The 19,294-nt window shown below is 43.0% G+C and overlaps 1 protein-coding gene across 1 annotated transcript; it reads right to left on the bottom strand.

Annotated features, from left to right (window-relative positions):
* Positions 1-12,273: 12,273 nt before the first annotated feature.
* Positions 12,274-19,273, bottom strand: ABRACL (ABRA C-terminal like). The gene is made up of 3 exons (XM_081855398.1): positions 19,120-19,273; positions 14,783-14,849; positions 12,274-12,676 (listed from the first exon to the last, which is right to left on the bottom strand). Exons 2-3 carry the CDS (start codon positions 14,841-14,843, stop codon positions 12,492-12,494), a joined length of 246 nt encoding a protein of 81 aa, XP_081711524.1. The 5' UTR covers positions 14,844-14,849; positions 19,120-19,273; the 3' UTR covers positions 12,274-12,491.
* Between the last annotated feature and the right edge of the window lie 21 nt (positions 19,274-19,294).

Below are 19,294 nucleotides of genomic sequence, written 5' to 3'. Positions count from 1 at the left end.
TCGTGATCATTGTGGGGATAGGTTTGGTTGTGGGCACTCTTCGTGGTGTGGACTTGATGCTCACTCCGGATGCCTCCACCCCGACCCCCAGTTCACATTTTGGGGTAAAAGCAGAACTAGAGCCCTGCGGGATCAGTCCAAAGGCCTATCTAGTCCCGCATCCTCTGCTCTCGCAGGGACCCCCCAATCGGGTGGAGGTTCTGATTGCTTTGTGAGAACAGGACCAGGAGGCGTCAGTCCAGATTAGCGGAGGGCTTTAGAAGTGCGATCTTAGGTGTGCGAAAGAGGCGTTTCCTTCCCCCTGCACAGGTGAATACCAACAGAATATGTCAGGGATTGCCGCAAGCCCAGCTGGAAGCAACCAAGGCAGAATGTGCCAGCATCTAGGGAAGCACGTGTGTCAATGTCTCCGCTACATGGATGCCTAAACAGAGGTGACATGGGCACACTGAAAGCAGGACAAGTAAGACGTGTGAACAGTGGGAATGAACATTGATAGAAGGAAGAGTCCTCCTAACTGTTCATTCAAATGCTTTAAAATTAGTAGGATAGAGAGCCTGAAGTTCAAAATGTTGTCTGTTCTTCAAAATAACTGGTTAGAAAGCCCGCTGCCAAGTCAGTTTCTATTCCCACAAATTTATTATTTTTGAAGCTGTTAGGATTGCTTGCCATAATCATAGCATTTCAGAGGTGTTGCTTGTTCCTAGCCCTCTGGGAAATTGTTGTGGGGACTGAGGTGGGTTTTCTCAGAAATATGCAAAACCTTTTCCTGGATCTTTATCTCAACTTTGCTTCCAGTATTTCAACCTTTGGAATATCTGGGCAGATCTCTTGATATGCTGCGTGTTAAGGCAAGGGTTGAGATGGGTTTCCACTCTTGTAACCCAAACTGTGCATTCCAATCTTACAATCTGATACCAGTCTTGGGAGGAGGGGTAGGACTTGAGTTGTGTTTTGCTTTATCGTCTTTCAAAAAACCTAGTATGGTAGTCTAGCTGGCATTCAGACTTCAAATGTAGAATCAACATGTGTTCCAGATTTCATTCTGATATCTCAGTGTTCAGTGACTTGTCATGCTACAAAGAGACAAAAAGCCACATGGCCAGTGGTATCGGTAAAGAGAGCTGGCTGTCATCTGCATACAGATGTCATAGCTCTCCAAATCCCCAGAAAGCAACACCCACTTTCATATAAATGTTAAGTAGTGTGGGGCACAGAATGGAAAACTCTGGTATCCACCAGGCCAGAAGCTAATGGCCAAGCAGAAATTCCTTAATGCCACTGTTTAGCCGCAGTCTTGCAGATAGAAGGAGAAACAATATAACTTTATACCTCCAATTCTCAATCTGAAGAGCTGTTCCAGGAGGATACCATGGTTGATGGTATCAAAAGCCACAGATATAAATGAAAATGAATAGAGTTGCACTCTCCTCATCTCCCACTCGGTATAGGTAACCAACCAGGACGACCAAAGCCACTTCACTGCTAGCCAGGAGTTGTCAAACACCTTAGGGTTCAGAGGAGGATGTCTTGAGAAGGAACTGTACCACCATCACTTTCATAAAGGTTGCATCTCAACCCCTCACACAAAGAGGTCTCTACTAGCCTCCAGACCCAGGCAGCCAAGTATCACTGGCTAGTTCTTGTTCAAGAAATACAAGGATCAGGAAGGCAAATAGTCAAGAAACTGATCCCAGTAAACCTGACAAAATATCTTGGACCGGTTCTATGGACGACCAGCTATTTGCTGCTGCTAAACCTCAGTGATGCAAAGTGAATCACTGGTCTGGGCTGTCTAGAAAGAGGCAAGCCCAGAGTAGTGAGTCATGCAGAGAGACACAGCAGTTCATTCTAGAGTGGGTGACTCTGTCATTTCTTTGCACTAGGAATGATTAAATGGCCCAGTCATTCCCTCTGTTTCCAACCTTCAGCGGGAGAGTGCTGCTGCTTACACAAGGATACCACTTTGTGTAAAAAACTGTGAAGGAAAGCAGAAGCCACCCAGTGGTGGAGGCTCATAGTGCAATCTTTTGGGGGGAAATTGTGAAGAGTTTGCCAGTCACACACATAATGCATGAACAAAACCAATGTAAATACAGTTTATGGAGGTAAAAAAAACATGCAACAGGCAATTGCTTGTGATGCAGAAAAAGACAGTGCTTCACGTACACCACACCCTGACCGCTAAGCTCACATAGTCCTGAAGATAATGTGAGCAAGCTGTTGTGTGGGTTGATTGATGCCAGCTGTGAATTGGTGCTGCTGACATGCTGCTCAGCCCTCCATTTGAATCTTTGCCACTGTCCAGGCACAAAAGCTCTTCTAGAGTTGCCATACATCCTCTTTTTCCAGGATACGTCCTTTTCCAGGACACATCCTCTTTTTCATGCGTATGTAAAATGAGAGTTGTCATAGCAATTCATAGTTAAAAGTAGAAGTCAACAAACGTGTACTATTTTTTGCTCTTCAAAATATGGCAACCCTATAAGTAGCCGATGTCTTGCTGTTTCTTTCCATTTGAGCATCCCCAACACATTCAGAGATAACTGGTAGATCTGGAAAGCACCCTGTCATCTTGCCTACATGTCAATAACACATGGCCATCTGGTGTTTTGAGTCCATAGCTTGGGCCACAGTTGCAGGAATCCATGTAGCACAAGGGCCATAGTTTCTGACATCCACAAGGTCGTCCGGGGCAAACATATGCGCAGGTCTTTGGACTGCACCTGATGCTGATTGTCAGAGCCCTACAATCAAGCAGAATTGTTAGCCTCCTGTTCTTTAATAGCTCGGCAAGTTTCCTTCCAGTTGTGGAATGTGGTGTGATGTGTTCTGTCAGGAGAAAACTTGCAAGGCAACAGTCTCAGTCACCCTAAAAAAATCAGCTTGAATGCATCCTTTGTTGTCCTGACCATCTGCTCAGACTGGCGATTCAATGCTGAATGAAAAGGGGCTGCTGAAGTGACCTGTTGGATCAGTCCAATGGACAGAATTCCACAAATGTGAACTAGGCCCCGTTGACTGCAACAACGGTGTTTGGCAGCCTGTGTGTTATGAAGAGTCTGCATAATGCCTTGACAATAACACAGGATGCCACTGATGAAACAGAAACCACTTCTAACCATCTGAAGTATGAGTCAACAACAATCAAGAAGGTCTACCCTTGGAAGGGGCATGAAAAGCTAACATGAAGTCATGAGCATGGCATTTTTGTTAATTCCCATTGTTTCACTGGAGCATGTAGTGGCAGCAGTCTTGAAGCCTGACACCCTGTCCATCTTAGCTATGTCCAAAAGCCATAGGGAATGAACTGAGACAGTTCCAAGGCTGGCATAGTTTGGGCCCTGTTTGGAGGGGATCAAAGGATTCTGCAGTTCCACAGACTCTGTCATGTCCTAGTGAGAGACTCTATTTCAGCTCCACAACCTGCAGAACACCACTAGCAGGAGAGGAATGGAGAAGGAGCTTTCCACCACCACGCTAAGAGGTTTTTCCAGTGGCTGGCCTCCCTCTTTGAGGGTGGGGCAACCCTTCCACTACTTCCTATGTGGCCCCCATCTGCCCTCTCAGGGAGCATAGGATTACTTTTTGTTTAGAATTAGTATAACACTTAAATTTTGCATCTCTTGCCTTTCCTTGTAGATCTTTGGCTTCACTGTCTGTATTTATTATTTTTTCAATTTCTCTTGCAAATACCGGTAAACGGGTCTCTGTTTGTTGTTGCTGTTCTTCTTATTGGTGCTTGCTGGCAAAGGCAGTGAACAAAACACAATTATCATGAAGCCGATAAAATATGCAGCTCAAAATGGGTTATAACCTGAAATGCAAGAAGATTCTATGTCTTCTCTTTGATCTACATGTTTATAATTTGCTTTTTCAATAAAAGATGCTTTTTGCTGTTTCACCTGAGCCATACGTGGACTCAAAATCTTTTGAAATTAGTAGAGGGGTTGGTTGCACAATACAGCTCAATATATTTTTCATTACACCTTAAAATATATGTACTGCGGTTTTCAACTAGAATAATTAGTTTTATGTGCAGGTATTAAACAACAACCTACTCTTGTTTACCCCTGCGATTGTCTTTTTTCAATTATCTGTTTAAAACCGCTGCCCAGTTGTAATGCCAATAAAGAAGTTTTATTTCTTTAGCACTGCTACTCTCTTTTTTATATCCAAACAACACCACCTGTACCCTATCGATGGCAGGAAAAAAGCAGTTCTAGCTGCTGCTGAGAAATGATCTTTGAGAGCTAATCCAGGCTAATCTTTCTGAAAATGCACAACACATTTAGGGGCCTACATGTCTGTGCAGATACTCAGCTAAAGCCTTAAATCTGTTGCAGACAAGCTTGCGAAGCATTTTTGACATATTTCCATATTAGAAGACCAGGGAAGAGATCTAGAAGATAGAGGCCCGTTTTTTACTGTGTGTATGCAGTGGCAGAGACTTGCATTATTGTGAGCATACAATAATTGAGTTTAAAATAAATCCTTGCGTCCCTGATCCTATGAATCTACTTCAGCTGTATATCCATTGTTAGGGCTTGTACAAATCTTATCTTTCTAGAGATGTGGAAGCACTAATCCTTTGAAGCAGGCTTTTATTTCACTAAACTCGCCAGGGCTTACATCTGAGTAGACACTCACAGCAGGGAATGGCTAACAGGTGGTCCTCTAAATGTTAGATTTCAACTCCCAAGAATGGGATGTGTGAAAGCAGTTCCAGATCTAAAAAAAGAATTGCCATAGGGGGCAAAAGTCTGCACTTCCAATACACACACACCACCTCTCTTTGTGAACACCAAGGGTCTAAAGTCTTTCTATTTATCTGAATATTTATAATCTGTAAAATATATCAATAGCAGGTTGCTTGTTCCCAACTCCTCCTCTCCCACTCACAAACCATCCAAGCACCAGCAGCAAGTTAGCCATGTCAGGAATAATGGAAAAGAACGGGGATTTTGAGGATGAACACACACATGAACAAAATGATCCTTGACAAGTTGCAAAAATGTTTCAAAGGAGAAAGACATTAAAGAATCCTACTGAACCTGGTCAATTCAGTCCAAGGGCTGAAGAGTAAATAAAGATGATTACCTGAAAAATAGTTTTGCCATTTGCAGGCTGGCGCGAGTGGGCTGTGTTGAAAAGCAACTGGAGAACCGAGCCACCTGCCTTCGTCATTTGGAGTAGGTCTCACCCTAATCAAACCAGCAAGGAACGATTTTGTGAAAACTTCCATCCAGTGGTGAAGTTGCCTTTGTATCTCCTTTCACATTTTGATCTGTCATCCTGCAATGTATATGAAAGTTCTGCAACATCTGTATCCTGTAAATCTCAGCAATCAAATAAATTTGATTTTTGTTTTTTTAAAAATATACTTTGGTGTATGCTCTGTAGTCTCTCCCTGGTGGAAGGCAGGGGAAAGAAAGGTTCCAGGCTAGTCATTTTTAAAGACAAGCCTCTCCAGTGCTTAATTTAAAAAAAAAACAACAGATGAAAAGCGAAGTCAAGACTTACTGAAGGCTCATCTCTTTCCCATCAACCAACCCAGCTACCTCAGCAGCAAGAAAGAGGCATTCTGCACATGCTCAAAGGCACTATTTCTATGTTGACATCACACATTTCAGGGCTGAACATTTAACACAGGTTGTGGAGGAGCTGGTCTTTAACAGGTGTCCCACAATCACCCACTCAGTCTATAAATTAGATGAATGGGTCATAATAAAATTGAACGGTCATGGCTAGTTTGGCCTCTCGTATCAAAAGGCTTTTTTTTTTTTTCATTCCCTGGCATAGGGTCAGTAATGATTAAAGTCCAGTAAAGACCACCCCTAACCTGCTGTCCAGGGCATATGCCCTTACAACAACAACAACAACAACAACAACAACAACAACAACAACAACTATCCTATCCTATCCAGGCCTGCACGAAGGAACAATACAGTTGCAAAATGTAAAGTTTTATTCTGGAAAAACATTAAATATTAAGTATAAACAAAATAAGAAATAAAAATGTAATTATATTTGTCCTTGCATACATCAATTTCAGATCTTAAAATGTCCTCCTTTCTATTTATTAGACATACTCCCAATTAAAAGCTGCCTATTAAAAACACACCTTGTACAACATAGAATTATATTATATTAGTCACTACAGTTAATAATGATGATGAAAGGGATAAAACCTTTTTTCCCCTCTGGTCTAATTTTGGCTAATGTATTCTCAAGAGGAATTCCCATATTTATTGTATGCGTCCCTGAAAATTCAGTTTACTTCCTTCCCGCTGTGGAAGGAAATATAAGCCTCTGAATTCCAAGAGAGTGATTGTTTTTAACATTCTCTAATGTAGCTGTTTATTTCCGCTTTCTATAACACCAGACTGTGCATCCCTCTTGTTAACAAAACAGCAATAGAGAAACCTTGCACATTTTTTCAGGTGACATTGCTGGATGAGATTTTGGAGATACATACCTCTCCCACAAATGTTTCTCAGCAGTCATGTAGAGTCGCCTACTAGGAGCTCGATATTTATTCTGCCCACCCAAAACTGGCACCACAGGGAAATTTCGAGCACCTGTCATGTGACAATACATAGTTGGTGTGTCACATATTGTGCAGACTTGTGTAGCAGGGAAGGGCGGTGCTATACATCTAGCACCCCAATGGTGGTGTCACTGCTGCGTTTCAGGACAGTGTAGGAGCAGAGCATGCCAACAACAAGCCAATCCAGAATTTCCACTGCTGTACCTGAACTGTCCCAACCTCACCAGTGCCCTGCCAAGTCCCTGCACCGTCTTGGTCTGGGGCAGCAATGCTGCTGCTCAGAGGACAGGTCCATGGTGGCGCCATTCCCTGCCAGCTGCTCCTGTTCAGATACCACTGAGGGAAGAACTAGATTCTATGAAGGTATCAGGGCTGGGATGTGGGTAGCAGTCTGAGGCAAACTAGGAGCCATGGGTTGAGCCAGGAGTCAGGAATGACGAGTAAGTCAGAACCAACAGGCAAACCAAGAGGCAGAATCAAAGAACAAAACAGAAGTTGGGGATACACCAAAGCTCAGGAAGACCACATGGCTCAAGCAAGGCTCAGCTTGGAACAGGAAGCACTTTATACTACTTCCTGCTTGCCCCGGATGATCCGTTTGGCCCGGCTGGGTGGGCAGAGTCAGACCATAACCTGCAGGTATTTCTCCAACAATCTGCCACCTGCTGTTTGGCAGTTCACCACACCAAGGAGAGCACACAAATTCAGCAGCTCCTGGTGGAAGGAAACAAGGGGTCCCTGTGTCTCTTTTCATGATGTCATGCAAAGTCTGGGGAGCATTTACAGGGATGAAACTGAGCCAAGCTCACTGGCTGTGGGGGTGGGGAGGTGGTTTGTGGCCAGTGCTATTTTTCTAGAAAAAGAGGTGCCGGAACTCACCATGAATGCCTTCCTTATTCTTTTATAATGGCCGTGGCACCCACCTGAAAGATGCCGGAACTGAGTTCCTGTGAGTTCTGGCTGAAAAAAACCCCTGTTTGTGGCCCAAGAATGGACAGGCATGGAAGGGGTTCAGTGGCCATACTGCTTGCTTGCTTGCTTGCTTATGTTACCCTGGAAGAGCATCCTACTCCTGCATTAACAACAACAACAACATAATATATAAAGAAATGTGGGTTGAGGCTGTATGTTTGTTTGTGTAATGACTTGTGTGTCCCTGAAATATGACAGAAATAACTGAAGGGATTCTTGGTTTGGCAGAAGAATGGGCAAAACAGTATAAGGTGAATACAATGGAAATCAACATTCTTGGAAGCTAACTGTGAAAAGGCCAGATAAAACACTTCCTGGGATTGTCAACTGTGAAACAGCACCATTCAGGAAATGTAAGCAGAGACTACAGAGCACAGGACATCACAGCAGCAGCACCATCTGGTTTATTTATTTTATTATTTATTTATTTATTTCAACAAAGTATATACTGTACCATTTAACACCATAGTTTCTGAAACCATGTACAATGTGGTTACAAAAGAGATACAAAGAAGAAAATCACTTAAAATTAAATTTCTTAAATGAGAAACGTTTACCTATAATCCCTGCTGAAATAAAGTAAAAGACATATTTCATGAAGTCTTTGATTAAGGCAGGTAAATGTTGTTCCATCCCCAGCACTGACAGGGGGGCTTTTCTTAGCCAAAAATGAGGGAGGCAGGCAGAACAAATGCTCTTGGCTGGTTTCAAAGCAGCATTTAAGAATGTAGGGGGTTATTCGTTAACCACTATTTTAAAACACACAAAATCTTTCCTGTGCTCAGAAATTTTCCAAATAGATTCTATTAACCACATTTCCTGTGCTCGGAATTTTTCCAAACAGATTTCAGCAGACCTCCAAGAGCATTTTTCACATCTTAGCTGAGGCTTGAATCGATTGAAATGAGCACGGCTTTAGCCTCATGTGTGAAAACACCCCAAGTCTCCACTGTGCCTACTTCCTTCAGTAATTTCATTGCATTTATGTTCTCCAGAGACTACCTGCCAACCCACAAGACTGCTAGCGGTGAAACAATAAGAGAACACAGGGATGGGGGAACAAACATTGCATATACCAGCTAAAACAAGATGTTTCAGACAACTAAAGGCCTCTCAAGGGACTGCAATTGATTTACCCTACATGCGCACCAATAGCTCCTTGCTTTCTGGCAGTTCTTCTTATTTGCTCCCACGGGTTTTCTACTAGCAAGGTTCAGCTCAACAAGATTTGAAGTCAAGTTATTGTTTATTTATGGAATAGGGAACTTGAATTTATGAAGGCTTCTTTAGAGCAACTCTGACAAACACATGACTAACACCATAGCCTTCCCCACCCCTGCAATTACACCTTCGCAATATCTATACTTTCTGCCTGCTTCTCAAGGATGGAACATTGTCTGTGTGTTCCACTTCCATTGCACATGTTTATTAAATCCAGAAGGCAATAGCTGATTAAAAACTGCTAATCATAGGACATACATATCCTTGTTACCCTGCTCATGTCATCCTTACCACCATGCACCTTTCCCTTTTTCCTTCTCTTCTTATTTCTCTTTCTCAGCAGAGAGATGGAGCTTTTGAAAGTCTGTAACAGATCAGATGAAACTCAGGGCAGATCCACACCATACATTCAAAGCACATCCAACACATGTTTGACACCCATGACTTCCCCCAAAGACTCCTGGAAGCTGTAGTTTGTTGTGGGGGCTGAGAATTGTAGCTCTGTGGGTGGGAAACTACAGTTCCCAGGATGCTTTGGGGGAAGTCATGGGCTTGAAGTGTGCACTGGATGTGCTTTAAATGTATTGTTATGAGTTTGGGGGGGGATTAGGCTGGATGCCTGGGCCCCCTTCTCATTATTGGACTATCCAGGCTAACTTCCTGGTGAGTTGATAGCCTGAGTGAACCAAGGGGAACAAAATAAAGGGCAACAAAGGTCTGTGTGAGACAGCAAATGGGTGTGGCTCCTCTCCCTCAATTTGCAGGTAGTTGGAAGGACAACGGCAGAGTTGGAAGCAGAGAATTGGAGTGATGTGAGCTAAAAGCAAAGCATAAAACTGGGAAGAAAGAGAGAGAGAGAGCAAAGTTTGACTGATGTTTGAATCCAAGGCTATGGTTATGGGGGAAGAAAGGCCCCCTTGGGGTGTTAATGCTGTGAACGCCTCCATCGTAGGCTCAGTTTGTATATATTATATATACTATATATGCATAAATAAACCATATATCCTAAAGACACCACAGTCTCTGCTGTGCCTCATTTCCAAAAGAAACACAAACCCTGAGTAATGTATATACCAGAAAATGCCTAGAATCCCTGGACTCTTGTACTGCTCAGAGACTGGGGTTGTATTCAACAGTGTGGTGTAGATCTGCTATTTGGGAGTACTTGCTAGCTCCCAGTGACCAGCTCAAGTTCCTGCCAGCCACAGGTCTATCCTTTCTTGCATTCCAGACTTGAGATCTCATTCCCACCTGTGGGCAGGTACCCACAGTACAGATCTGGGGCTGGAAGCACCACAAAAAACACTGATCCAAGGCACAGATCCTCATGGATCTTCATTATTCTCACACAGGATGGCAACAAACGCACCAACAAATCAGAGGAAACATGTAGGCCATAGAGGTAGCCTATGATCAAATTATGGTTTTGAGGGTATTTCTTATAACAACTACAACAAGCCACACCAGGGATCCTCCCCCCCCCCCACCATCCCAGTGTTGTAACATACTAGATCTGTGGTTTTTACAGTTCAGTTAATGAAAACTCATGTGACTTGTTATTTAATTGGAGGGCGACACTTTAAAAAAAATATATTTTTATGTGAATGTTTTACCAGATTCAGCCTTCACTTTGGTGCTCCAGGCCCTCCCTGTCTCTGACACTTCCATATGCTCTATCTCCCCTGACTCCTGAAGCAGCCCTTTTTATTCCCTCTACCTGCCACCCTTGGTAGCTCCATTTCTCTCCCCCTTATTTTTCCTGCTGCTCCACTCACGTCACCTAACATGGAGAGACAATATTCCTCAAAGGAAGGAAACGGCATTTTCAACTGCATGTGTGAATCAGCCCTGAGGCTGTTAATATGTGTGTAGAATAGGATAGGAGGATCTATATAAAACAGAACAAGGTTCCTGTGCTCAAGTGTCTTCCAGTACTGAAAGAAATACATGAATACTGCTGAGATTTGTAGACTTGAAAATATTTATCGTAGAGCAGGGGGAAAGTTGAAACTTTTATTGAACCAAATTCTGCTGGTGCAAACATACAAAGTAAAGTCTCTCGAGTCAAAGCTAATTTATTTACACAGAGAAAGGATGGCAAAAATAACTATCATGGTTTTTTTTTGTGTTTACTATTTTAGCTGGAGCTTTCAGGACTGTTGGCAAGCTTTCACAGAAGACCACTTTGCCACTGATTCAGTAGAGAAAGAAAGTGCAAAACCAACAGACTCATCAGTGCATTTCAAGTTCGTGACTGAACTATGGAGAGAAGTTCACCACAGACTAAGAAGGTAAGTAGCAAAATATGGGTGGTTCTTGTACTGCCACTTCCTTAAAACTATTGGATATTCCCCCTGAATGTTTATTGGGACAGAAATGTCATATTAGTTCTCTGAACAAATGACACATGCTTGAAGAACAGTTCAGTTATCCTGAGCAGAGAAGTGGAAGATCATGGAATGTGCTTATACAACAGTTTGGTTTGGTTTGTTTGTTTTGGCTGATTCTCCAGTACAACACTTTCTTCTTTCATGAGATGCTCCTCCCATCATTCAAAGCACATTTAAAGCGCACACACCCTCCCCAAGAATCACATAGCATATCCCTCTCAGATCTACAATTCTATGCACCCTTAAGAAACTACAATCTCCACAGAGGCTTCAGGTTAGAAAGAGGGAGCCCTTTCTCCCTTATACACTCATTGGTGTTCTCAAACGAACCAAGGGCTGGACCTCCAGCAGCCTCCAGCCTATAGGAGTCCACTCAATTTCCCTGGGGCAAAACAGGTGTGAGTTGCCCATTTTCCCAGATGGGCAGCACCGTCAAGTTCTATAGAGGAATCAGGCTCTCTAATAATTGTCCTACACAGTGGTCATTCAAAATGAAAGTGTTGTGCAGTTATCTTGTTTATCGGGCCTCTAAGACATTTTCTATCCCTTGCACAATCCCTCTGAAGTGCTACAGGTCAGAAAGAGATACATCACATAAGACTACTGTGTTGTGCCTCTCAAATGTCACATGGGAAGGGTCTATTAAATACAGACTTTTTCAAGCTTCTTTGTGTGTGTCTGTCCTTCTGTTCTATTACTTTGTTTTGCCTAGAGTAATTGATGCTGGTTTGAAGGCCTCCTCCATTTGAAGGGTTGCCTTGTCCAAGCCTGGCTTCAAGATAAATAACAGTAAGTGCCCTGAAGTTGCCCTTCAGGGCTTAGCACCTAGATAACAGACTGAGCAGTCTTCACTCCCCACTATGCTGAGAGGTACTGTATTTCTACTTAAATTACAGTAATTATTTCTAAATCTGCAGCTTTATTTATTTACGTCCTGGGGGACGACGATGACAATATCTTAGTGGCTACCCTAGTTACAAAGATAAAAAAAAGCAAAACAAAAAAAGAAACCAACATAAGCATGGCCACTGAGGATTCGTGCCTTTAGCTAGTAAACACAGCTAAATTATTTGTAAAATCTCCTGTTCAAACATTAATAACCATTTGGACAGCTCAAAAATGCAATACCTGAGACAAAAGAAAAAGGGAGATCATTATATCATTTTATCCAACACTCATTTGCAGTAATGCATTCACAAAATGATAGAAGGGAAAGGAAAGGCTTAGGTCCCCAAAGAAGTACATTCATTTTCATTATAAAGATATATAACAAAATACACGTTCATGCAAACTTGGCCTTGGTCTGAGAATTCTGTATATTCATTTGTCTGAAAAAATAACGAACGTAGAAAGCTATGCTATTCTTGCAGTAACAAAATGTCAACATTGTCATGAACACCTTGCAGAAGCAGCTCTCCAGGGTAACTAACAATCTTCCTTCGTTTTGCAGCTTTAAGAGTCCCCACCAAAGCTTCAAAAAGGTTGGCACATTTGTCATCAGCAAAGAGCACACCAAACTTCACACTCAGTGTTCCATCAGGATCTAGACAAAAGAAATATTTACATTGTGATTATAGACAATATTTTTATTTCATCAGGCATTAATTCATTGTGTTTTACATGATTTTCATACATGATTTTACACTTTTGGTCTTATTATTTTAGTTGTCCTGGTTTTTTTGTGCTTTGTATGAATTGCTTTTACTTATGTTTTTGGAATTGCTGTAAAGTGCCTTGTGAACAGTTTTCATTTAAAAGCAGATCTGAAAAATACTTTTATGACTTTGGGATGTTAGACTACATACAGAGACCTTTCTAAGGATACAGCAAGTGTTAAAATCCAATCAAGGCTTCTAATTATTGGAATAGTCAGTCCAGCCTCCTGATGAGGTGATCACCTGGGTGATGGGCCATTAAGGGGAACAAAAAAAGTGGATCTGTGTGAGATGGCAAATTGGTGAAGCCTTTCCCCCCTCAACTCGCAGGAAGTTAGAAAGATAAAAGCAGATTCGAACTCATGGTCCCTTCCAACACTTCAATTCTATGATTCTATATTGAGTACTATTAATACAACCCAAAATTTAGGCCTAGTTAAGCTAAAGTAACTCAGGAGTAACTAAGTTACTTAGTGACACCTTAAAAACTAAAAGGAAGTTATTATGGCATAAAGCAGGCATGGCCAAACTTGGCCCTCCAGATGTTTTGGGACTACAACTCCCATCATCCCTAGCTAACAGGACCAGTGGTCAGGGATGATGGGAATTGTAGTTCTGAAGACACTTCCTACAGTACCTAAGTCATAGGTGAACCCCAAAACAGAGGTGCTAAAAGAGACTGGAACAAATTTTGTAACCGTATCCTATCACATTTGAGTTGTTCTCACAAAGTTGAGTGCAGAAATCTTGACTGATGTGCATCCAGTCTCCCACGGTTTGAGAGTGAGGTGGATGCCTAAACCGTTACCATCTTTCTTTCTTTCTTTCTTTTTTAAAAATAATTTTTATTAATTTTACAACATAAACAAAATACAAACAAACATAACACGACTTCCCCATACCTCCCCTTCACTGCATCCTTGTTTTAAAATTTTTTAGCAATCCTTCATCCATTTTTATATTTAATTCTCTTTAAAATTTTCTTAAGCTTAAATTTTTACAGCTGTAATTCTTTATATCAAGTCCCTTGACATCTTAACATTCCGAAATTTTACAACAATTTTTAAGATAAATTTTAATTTTTTTCCAGTCCTCTTCCTCTGTCTCTCTCCTCGGGTCACGAATTCTGCCGGTCATCTCTGCCAGTCCCATAAATTCAGTCACCTTGGTCTGCCATTCTTCCAGAGTAGGTAGTTCTTTAGTCTTCCAATACTTTGCCAAAAGAATTCTTGCTGCTGTTGTTGCATACATAAAAAATGTTCTATCTTTCTTTGGAATCATTTGGCCTACCATGCCCAAGAGAAAAGCCTCCGGTTTTTTTGCAAATGTCCACTTAAGGATTTTCTTAATTTCATTATAGATCATTTCCCAGTAGGCCTTAATCTTCGGGCAGGTCCACCAAAGATGATAAAATGTTCCTTCGCATTCATTACACTTCCAACAGTTGTTATTGGGCAAATGATATATCTTTGCAAGCTTGACTGGGGTCATGTACCACCTATAGATCATTTTCATTATATTCTCTTTTAAGGCACTACATGCCGTGAATTTAATACCTGTGGTCCATAACTGCTCCCAGTCAGCAAACATAATATCATGACCAATGTCTTGTGCCCACTTAATCATAGCTGATTTGACCATTTCATCCTGTGTGTTCCATTTTAGCAGCAGATTGTACATTCTAGACAGATTCTTAGTATTGGGTTCTAACAATTCTGTTTCTAGCTTTGACCTCTCCTTCTGGAATCCTAGTTTCCTGTCCTGCTTAAAGGTCTCATTAATCTGGTAATAATGTAACCAGTCTCGGACTTTAGGTTTTAATTTCTCAAAACTCTGTAGTTTCAACTTTTCACCATCATATTCTATAATTTCACAATATTTTGGCCAGTCTGAATCCATGTTCAGTCTTTTTACCGCCTTAGCTTCCATTGGTGACAACCACCTGGGGGTTTCATCTTTCTTTCTTTCTTAACCACTAAGTTCCAGGTACTTACTTTTGGTCCCCAGTCTCCGAATCTCTTCAACTAAAAGGCCGATTTCATGTTCAATGTTCATTGTTGCCTACAAATGAATTATTTAATGAGTTACAACTTGTTCCATTCAGTTTTCTTTCTTTTCTTTTCCAGATCACACCACACTGGAGTATTGTGGACTCAGTGCCAGCGGCGGAGAGTGTCTCCATGCCACGAGGGTGCAGGTGTGCATGGGTGCGTGTGTCCACAAACAGAGTCTACTGTGCCCGCCCAGCCCCTACCACCACTGGAGAAACAACAGTGCTGAGTGGCATGGCTGCTGTGCCCTCTTCGTGCCACCCTCTATGGATCCGAGCTTTGCAAGGCTTCTTGGAGAGGGCAGTGTGGGAATGCAGCAGCCATGCTTCCCTCCATCCCAGTCTCATGCACAGCCTCAATTACAGCTGCATATTCCTGCATTGCAGGGGGTTGGACTAGTTCAGGCTTCCTCAATGTGTTTGGCCTACAACTAGGGATTGTAGGAACTCCCTATAGCTAGGGATCCCATGATCCCTAGCTAGCAGGACCAGTGGTCAGGGATGATGGGAATTGTAGTCTCAACACATCTGGAGGGCCGAGGTTCAGGAAGCCTGGACTAGATGATCCTCAAGGTCCCTTCCAATGCTATGATTCTGTGATTCACCATCTTTTTACATTATTATTATTTTTTAATTGGCCACCATTAACTCACTTAAATCCATTAATATCAGTGGGTCTACTTGGGGTATGACTTGAGCTGGATACAACCCACAGGATTTAAATCACTACTTTCCTAGACAAAACACAAGGAAAAACTGGCAGTCTTCTCTGATTACTGGTTCTAGATATTTTATGGTCCATGTGCATTTTGTGCTCAGGTTATTGGAATAAGCATTGTTAATTTTGAGACCACAGGTGGTTTATTCCTTCAGCTCTGGTCTAAAATGGAGAGAAGTGCCATATTTAATTCCAGCATGGCTAATTAAACGATTGTATTCCATATGCTTTCAGAAAGGGCATGTGTGTGTGAACATGCATGTGTGGCACCCAAAGTGCAACAGGTTGTAATACATAGAACAGAATAGCTGTAATACTGTAACAGAATATCTGCCCATAGGCTGAGAAAAGGTTTAAGCGTTGCTGCTGACACATTACTGTCACTTTAACGTGCTCCACACAGCACATAAAACAGCACTAGAGGAGCTTACCATGTGCATCAGGCAGTGCTTATCATGCTACCACATCAAACTTTGATGATAATTTGCTCTGCGTTAAGAGAAATGACCCAATCTGTGTAGTAAGCCCTGAACACAAATGTTTCATTATATAGTAACAGCAGTCACATGAAGCAATGCAAAGTGAACATGTGGAGGCCAGCCATTAGTTTTATCTTTTTTGTTCCTCTGGTAGGAAAAGAGAAGTTATTGTTTTTCCAAAAACAATGAAGTTACAGTTGATGGTGGAATTGTGTAAGCTGGTAGCGTGCCATGAGGATTATGCCACACATTACACAGCAGTAAACTAGGATTTGCCACTGAGAGTACAATCAGCAAAGAACTGCAATCAATGCTGTCTCTCTGATTTGTATACTTGTGGAATATAAGTGTTTCCATACATATTTGTCTCATTAGGTGTACATTTTAAAAAGAAACATTGCACACGAAGTGGTTTCACAGTTCCTCTGAAAAAAAGTGGAAGAGTAAAATGGCCAAACACCAAAAACATGATTTTATCATAGATAGGCAGGTGGTCGCAGACCACATGTATGCTGTAACATCACACCTCTTCAAAATGTGCTGTGTTGCACTCCAATGATACTGACCCGCTGAAGCAAATTACTTCTTAGGCCAACCAATGGCATTTTTACTGGATAAAATTGTTGTTTGTGTATATGAACTGCATATCTGGATACGGCCCAAACATGTCCAGTCAGCACAAGGATTTCTGATTACACAACAGAACTTTCCCTCTGTCTTCTCTCCTGCCCACATACCCCACACCCATCCAAAATCTGTACTGGAGAGCTGGGGGAAATCCCAAAACAGATTTAGGGGCTGGGGGATTGAGTTTCATTGTGCCAGCAGAAATCCTTGTGCTGATGGAACAAATTAGTTGGATATCTCCCATAGAATTTCCAGAACTAAACCCTTGAACAGGAGTTGACAGACATGCAAGTTCTTCAAGAATCAGTCCACAAACTATTACTGCCCCCAGATGATGTTTCAATTCACCTTATCACTTTAACACTGAACACAGAACGTATTAGAAGCAGGACGGAGACTTTAGCAGACTTTAGCAGACTGTCTCTTAATTTCCTGTCTGTTCACCATAACCACAATGGCTAAGAAACTGCCATATTTTCAGTAAAGAAGTAGAATCCTAAACATGTCTACTCAGAAGAGCCATTGAGTTCAATGAGACTTACTGCCCAGCAAGTGAGTAAATGACTGTAGCCGCTACACACACATGTATCCCTGTCATGATACTGCTTCCACAATTACATGAAATGCAATAACAACTTGGAACAAGTATATTCCTGGCTGAAGACTGGAATACCGTATTTTTTGCTCTATAAGACTCACTTTTTCCCTCCTAAAAAGTAAGGGGAAATGTGTGTGCATCTTATGGAGTGAATGCAGGCTGCGCAGCTATCCCAGAAGCCAGAACAGCAAGAGGGATTGCTGCTTTCACTGCGCAGAGATCCCTCTTGCTGTTCTGGCTTCTGAGATTCAGAATATTTTTTTCCTTGTTTTCCTCCTCCAAAAACTAGGTGCGTCTTATGGTCTGGTGCGTCTCATAGAGCGAAAAATACGGTACTTGAAATAGCATAAATGTGGCGGGAAGTGGCCAATGTCTACTTGAATATGTTTCTGTTCGCACATTATCCCAAGGTGTTGAAAGGATATATTTATCTGAAAATTTTCACAGAATGCTAAGGCATGAAGTTGGATCCCAATAGATCAGGAGGCTGTAGAATTGCAACTCCTATCTCCCCTGACCAGTGGCCATGCTATCTGGAAAAAGTGGAAACTGGAGCCTGGGGAACCAGAGATTCCTCACCCCTGCAACAGCTATATGTTAGTGGGGGAGTTGACTTAGGATGCTGGTCCTAGGAGTGCAGGAGAGGCAGGAAATGGGTTGGTTGTGTTTAAGACCACAAATTCCTTTCGTGTGGGTTCAGCGCTCTGCAAACCAGCCGCTGAGTAACTTCCTTCCTGATGCTTTGCACACCCTAATTTGGCAATGTTGCCTCTGGGTTCAGATCACGCCAAGGGAGCCTTCCTCGCTGCTGCTGCTGCTGCTGCTGCTGCTGCTTCCCTGGTCTCCCACAAATCCTCCTTTCCCAGGCTACCTCGGCAAAACAGTCCTTTGCCTGTGCGCGTCCCCCACCCCACAGGTCACACGCTGCTTTCTTCGTCATCTGCTTCCAAGAGCAGCAACAGCAGCAGCAGCAGCAAGCCCAGAAGGCGCGCCGCGCGACAGCTCTTCCGTAAGGCAACCTGTGCTGGAGACTCAATGAGGAGACGGAGGCGGGGCGGACACGGGGACGTGGGAACTGTTGGCGTGGAAACAACTCGCAGGCGCCGATTGGAGGAAAGCAGACGGCGGCGCACGTGCCGCCCCGGGAGCGAGCCTTGCAGCCCCGACCCCAGGCTTTTTTGCTTGGAAGCCGGCCCCACTCCGCCCACCCAAAATAAGCTTGCTTAGGAATGCCACCCTGGTGCTGCCATTATGTCGAGCATTAAGTCCCGCAAAGCATGTTGATTTATTTTATTTTACTAGGGAGAAGATCAGCCCTGATTCCGTATGAAACCCGCGCGCCCTTCCGAGTGCTGCTGTTGCATTATAGAGGTGACGTGAGAGCCCATCACAAACCCTTAGCAGTAGCAGAGAGGGTTTCAAAATCCTGATTTATTTATTTTTAATTATTTAATTTAAGGAAAGAGGGGAAGGAGTCTTCAGAGCCCTTCCCCACCCCTTTTTCTTAAAATAAAAAATAATACGTGACGCGCACCGGCGGCTTCTTCCTTTCAGTCCCCAACCGCGTGCAGCAGGTCACGTGGGGGACCCCGGTGCGGAAGTACTGCAGGTTGACACGCCGCCTCCTTCCTAAGCAGGGCCGGGGCGGGAGATCCCTGGGCTCCCCAAAATCGCCACCAGCTTGGATCTCAGCGCCAAAAACGCAGGTTTTACTTAATGGCTGCATGCATTCGCTTGTTCCCCCCCATCCATGAGCCCCAGCTCTGATTCGGCTGGCCAACCACCGAGCCCCTCCATGCTCCGCCGCCGCCCACCACCGGTTGCCCACCCTCGTGGTGCGCCCTCATCTCCACGCTCACCTTGATCAGATTCCCCTGCGCAGGATTCCTTCTCCTCCTCCTCCGGTTTCTTTGAATGGTTAGAAAGGAGCCGCCTTCGGAAGCAAAGTACAGGAGGAAGTGTGGTGTTCGGAGGGAGTGTCAGAAGGAGGGAAGCTGCTGCCAAAAAAAAAGGCACGAGAATAGGGTAGGGGCC

The sequence above is a fragment of the Podarcis erhardii genome (assembly GCF_964252035.2).
Source record: "Podarcis erhardii genome assembly, chromosome: 3".
NCBI classification, from domain to species: Eukaryota; Metazoa; Chordata; class Lepidosauria; order Squamata; family Lacertidae; genus Podarcis; species Podarcis erhardii.
The sequence above is the reverse complement of the archived record's forward strand: the minus strand, read 5'-3'. Positions and strand labels throughout refer to the sequence as shown.

What these genes read in the sequence shown, in the direction of transcription:
- ABRACL (XM_081855398.1), bottom strand. Translation starts at nt 14,843, where the DNA reads ATGAACATTGAACATGAAATCGGCCTTTTAGTTGAAGAGATTCGGAGA. An exon ending in TCGGAGACTGGGGACCAAAA is followed by an intron (nt 12,677 to 14,782) that starts GTAAGTACCTGG and finishes TCTTTTGTCTAG; the next exon opens with ATCCTGATGGAACACTGAGT.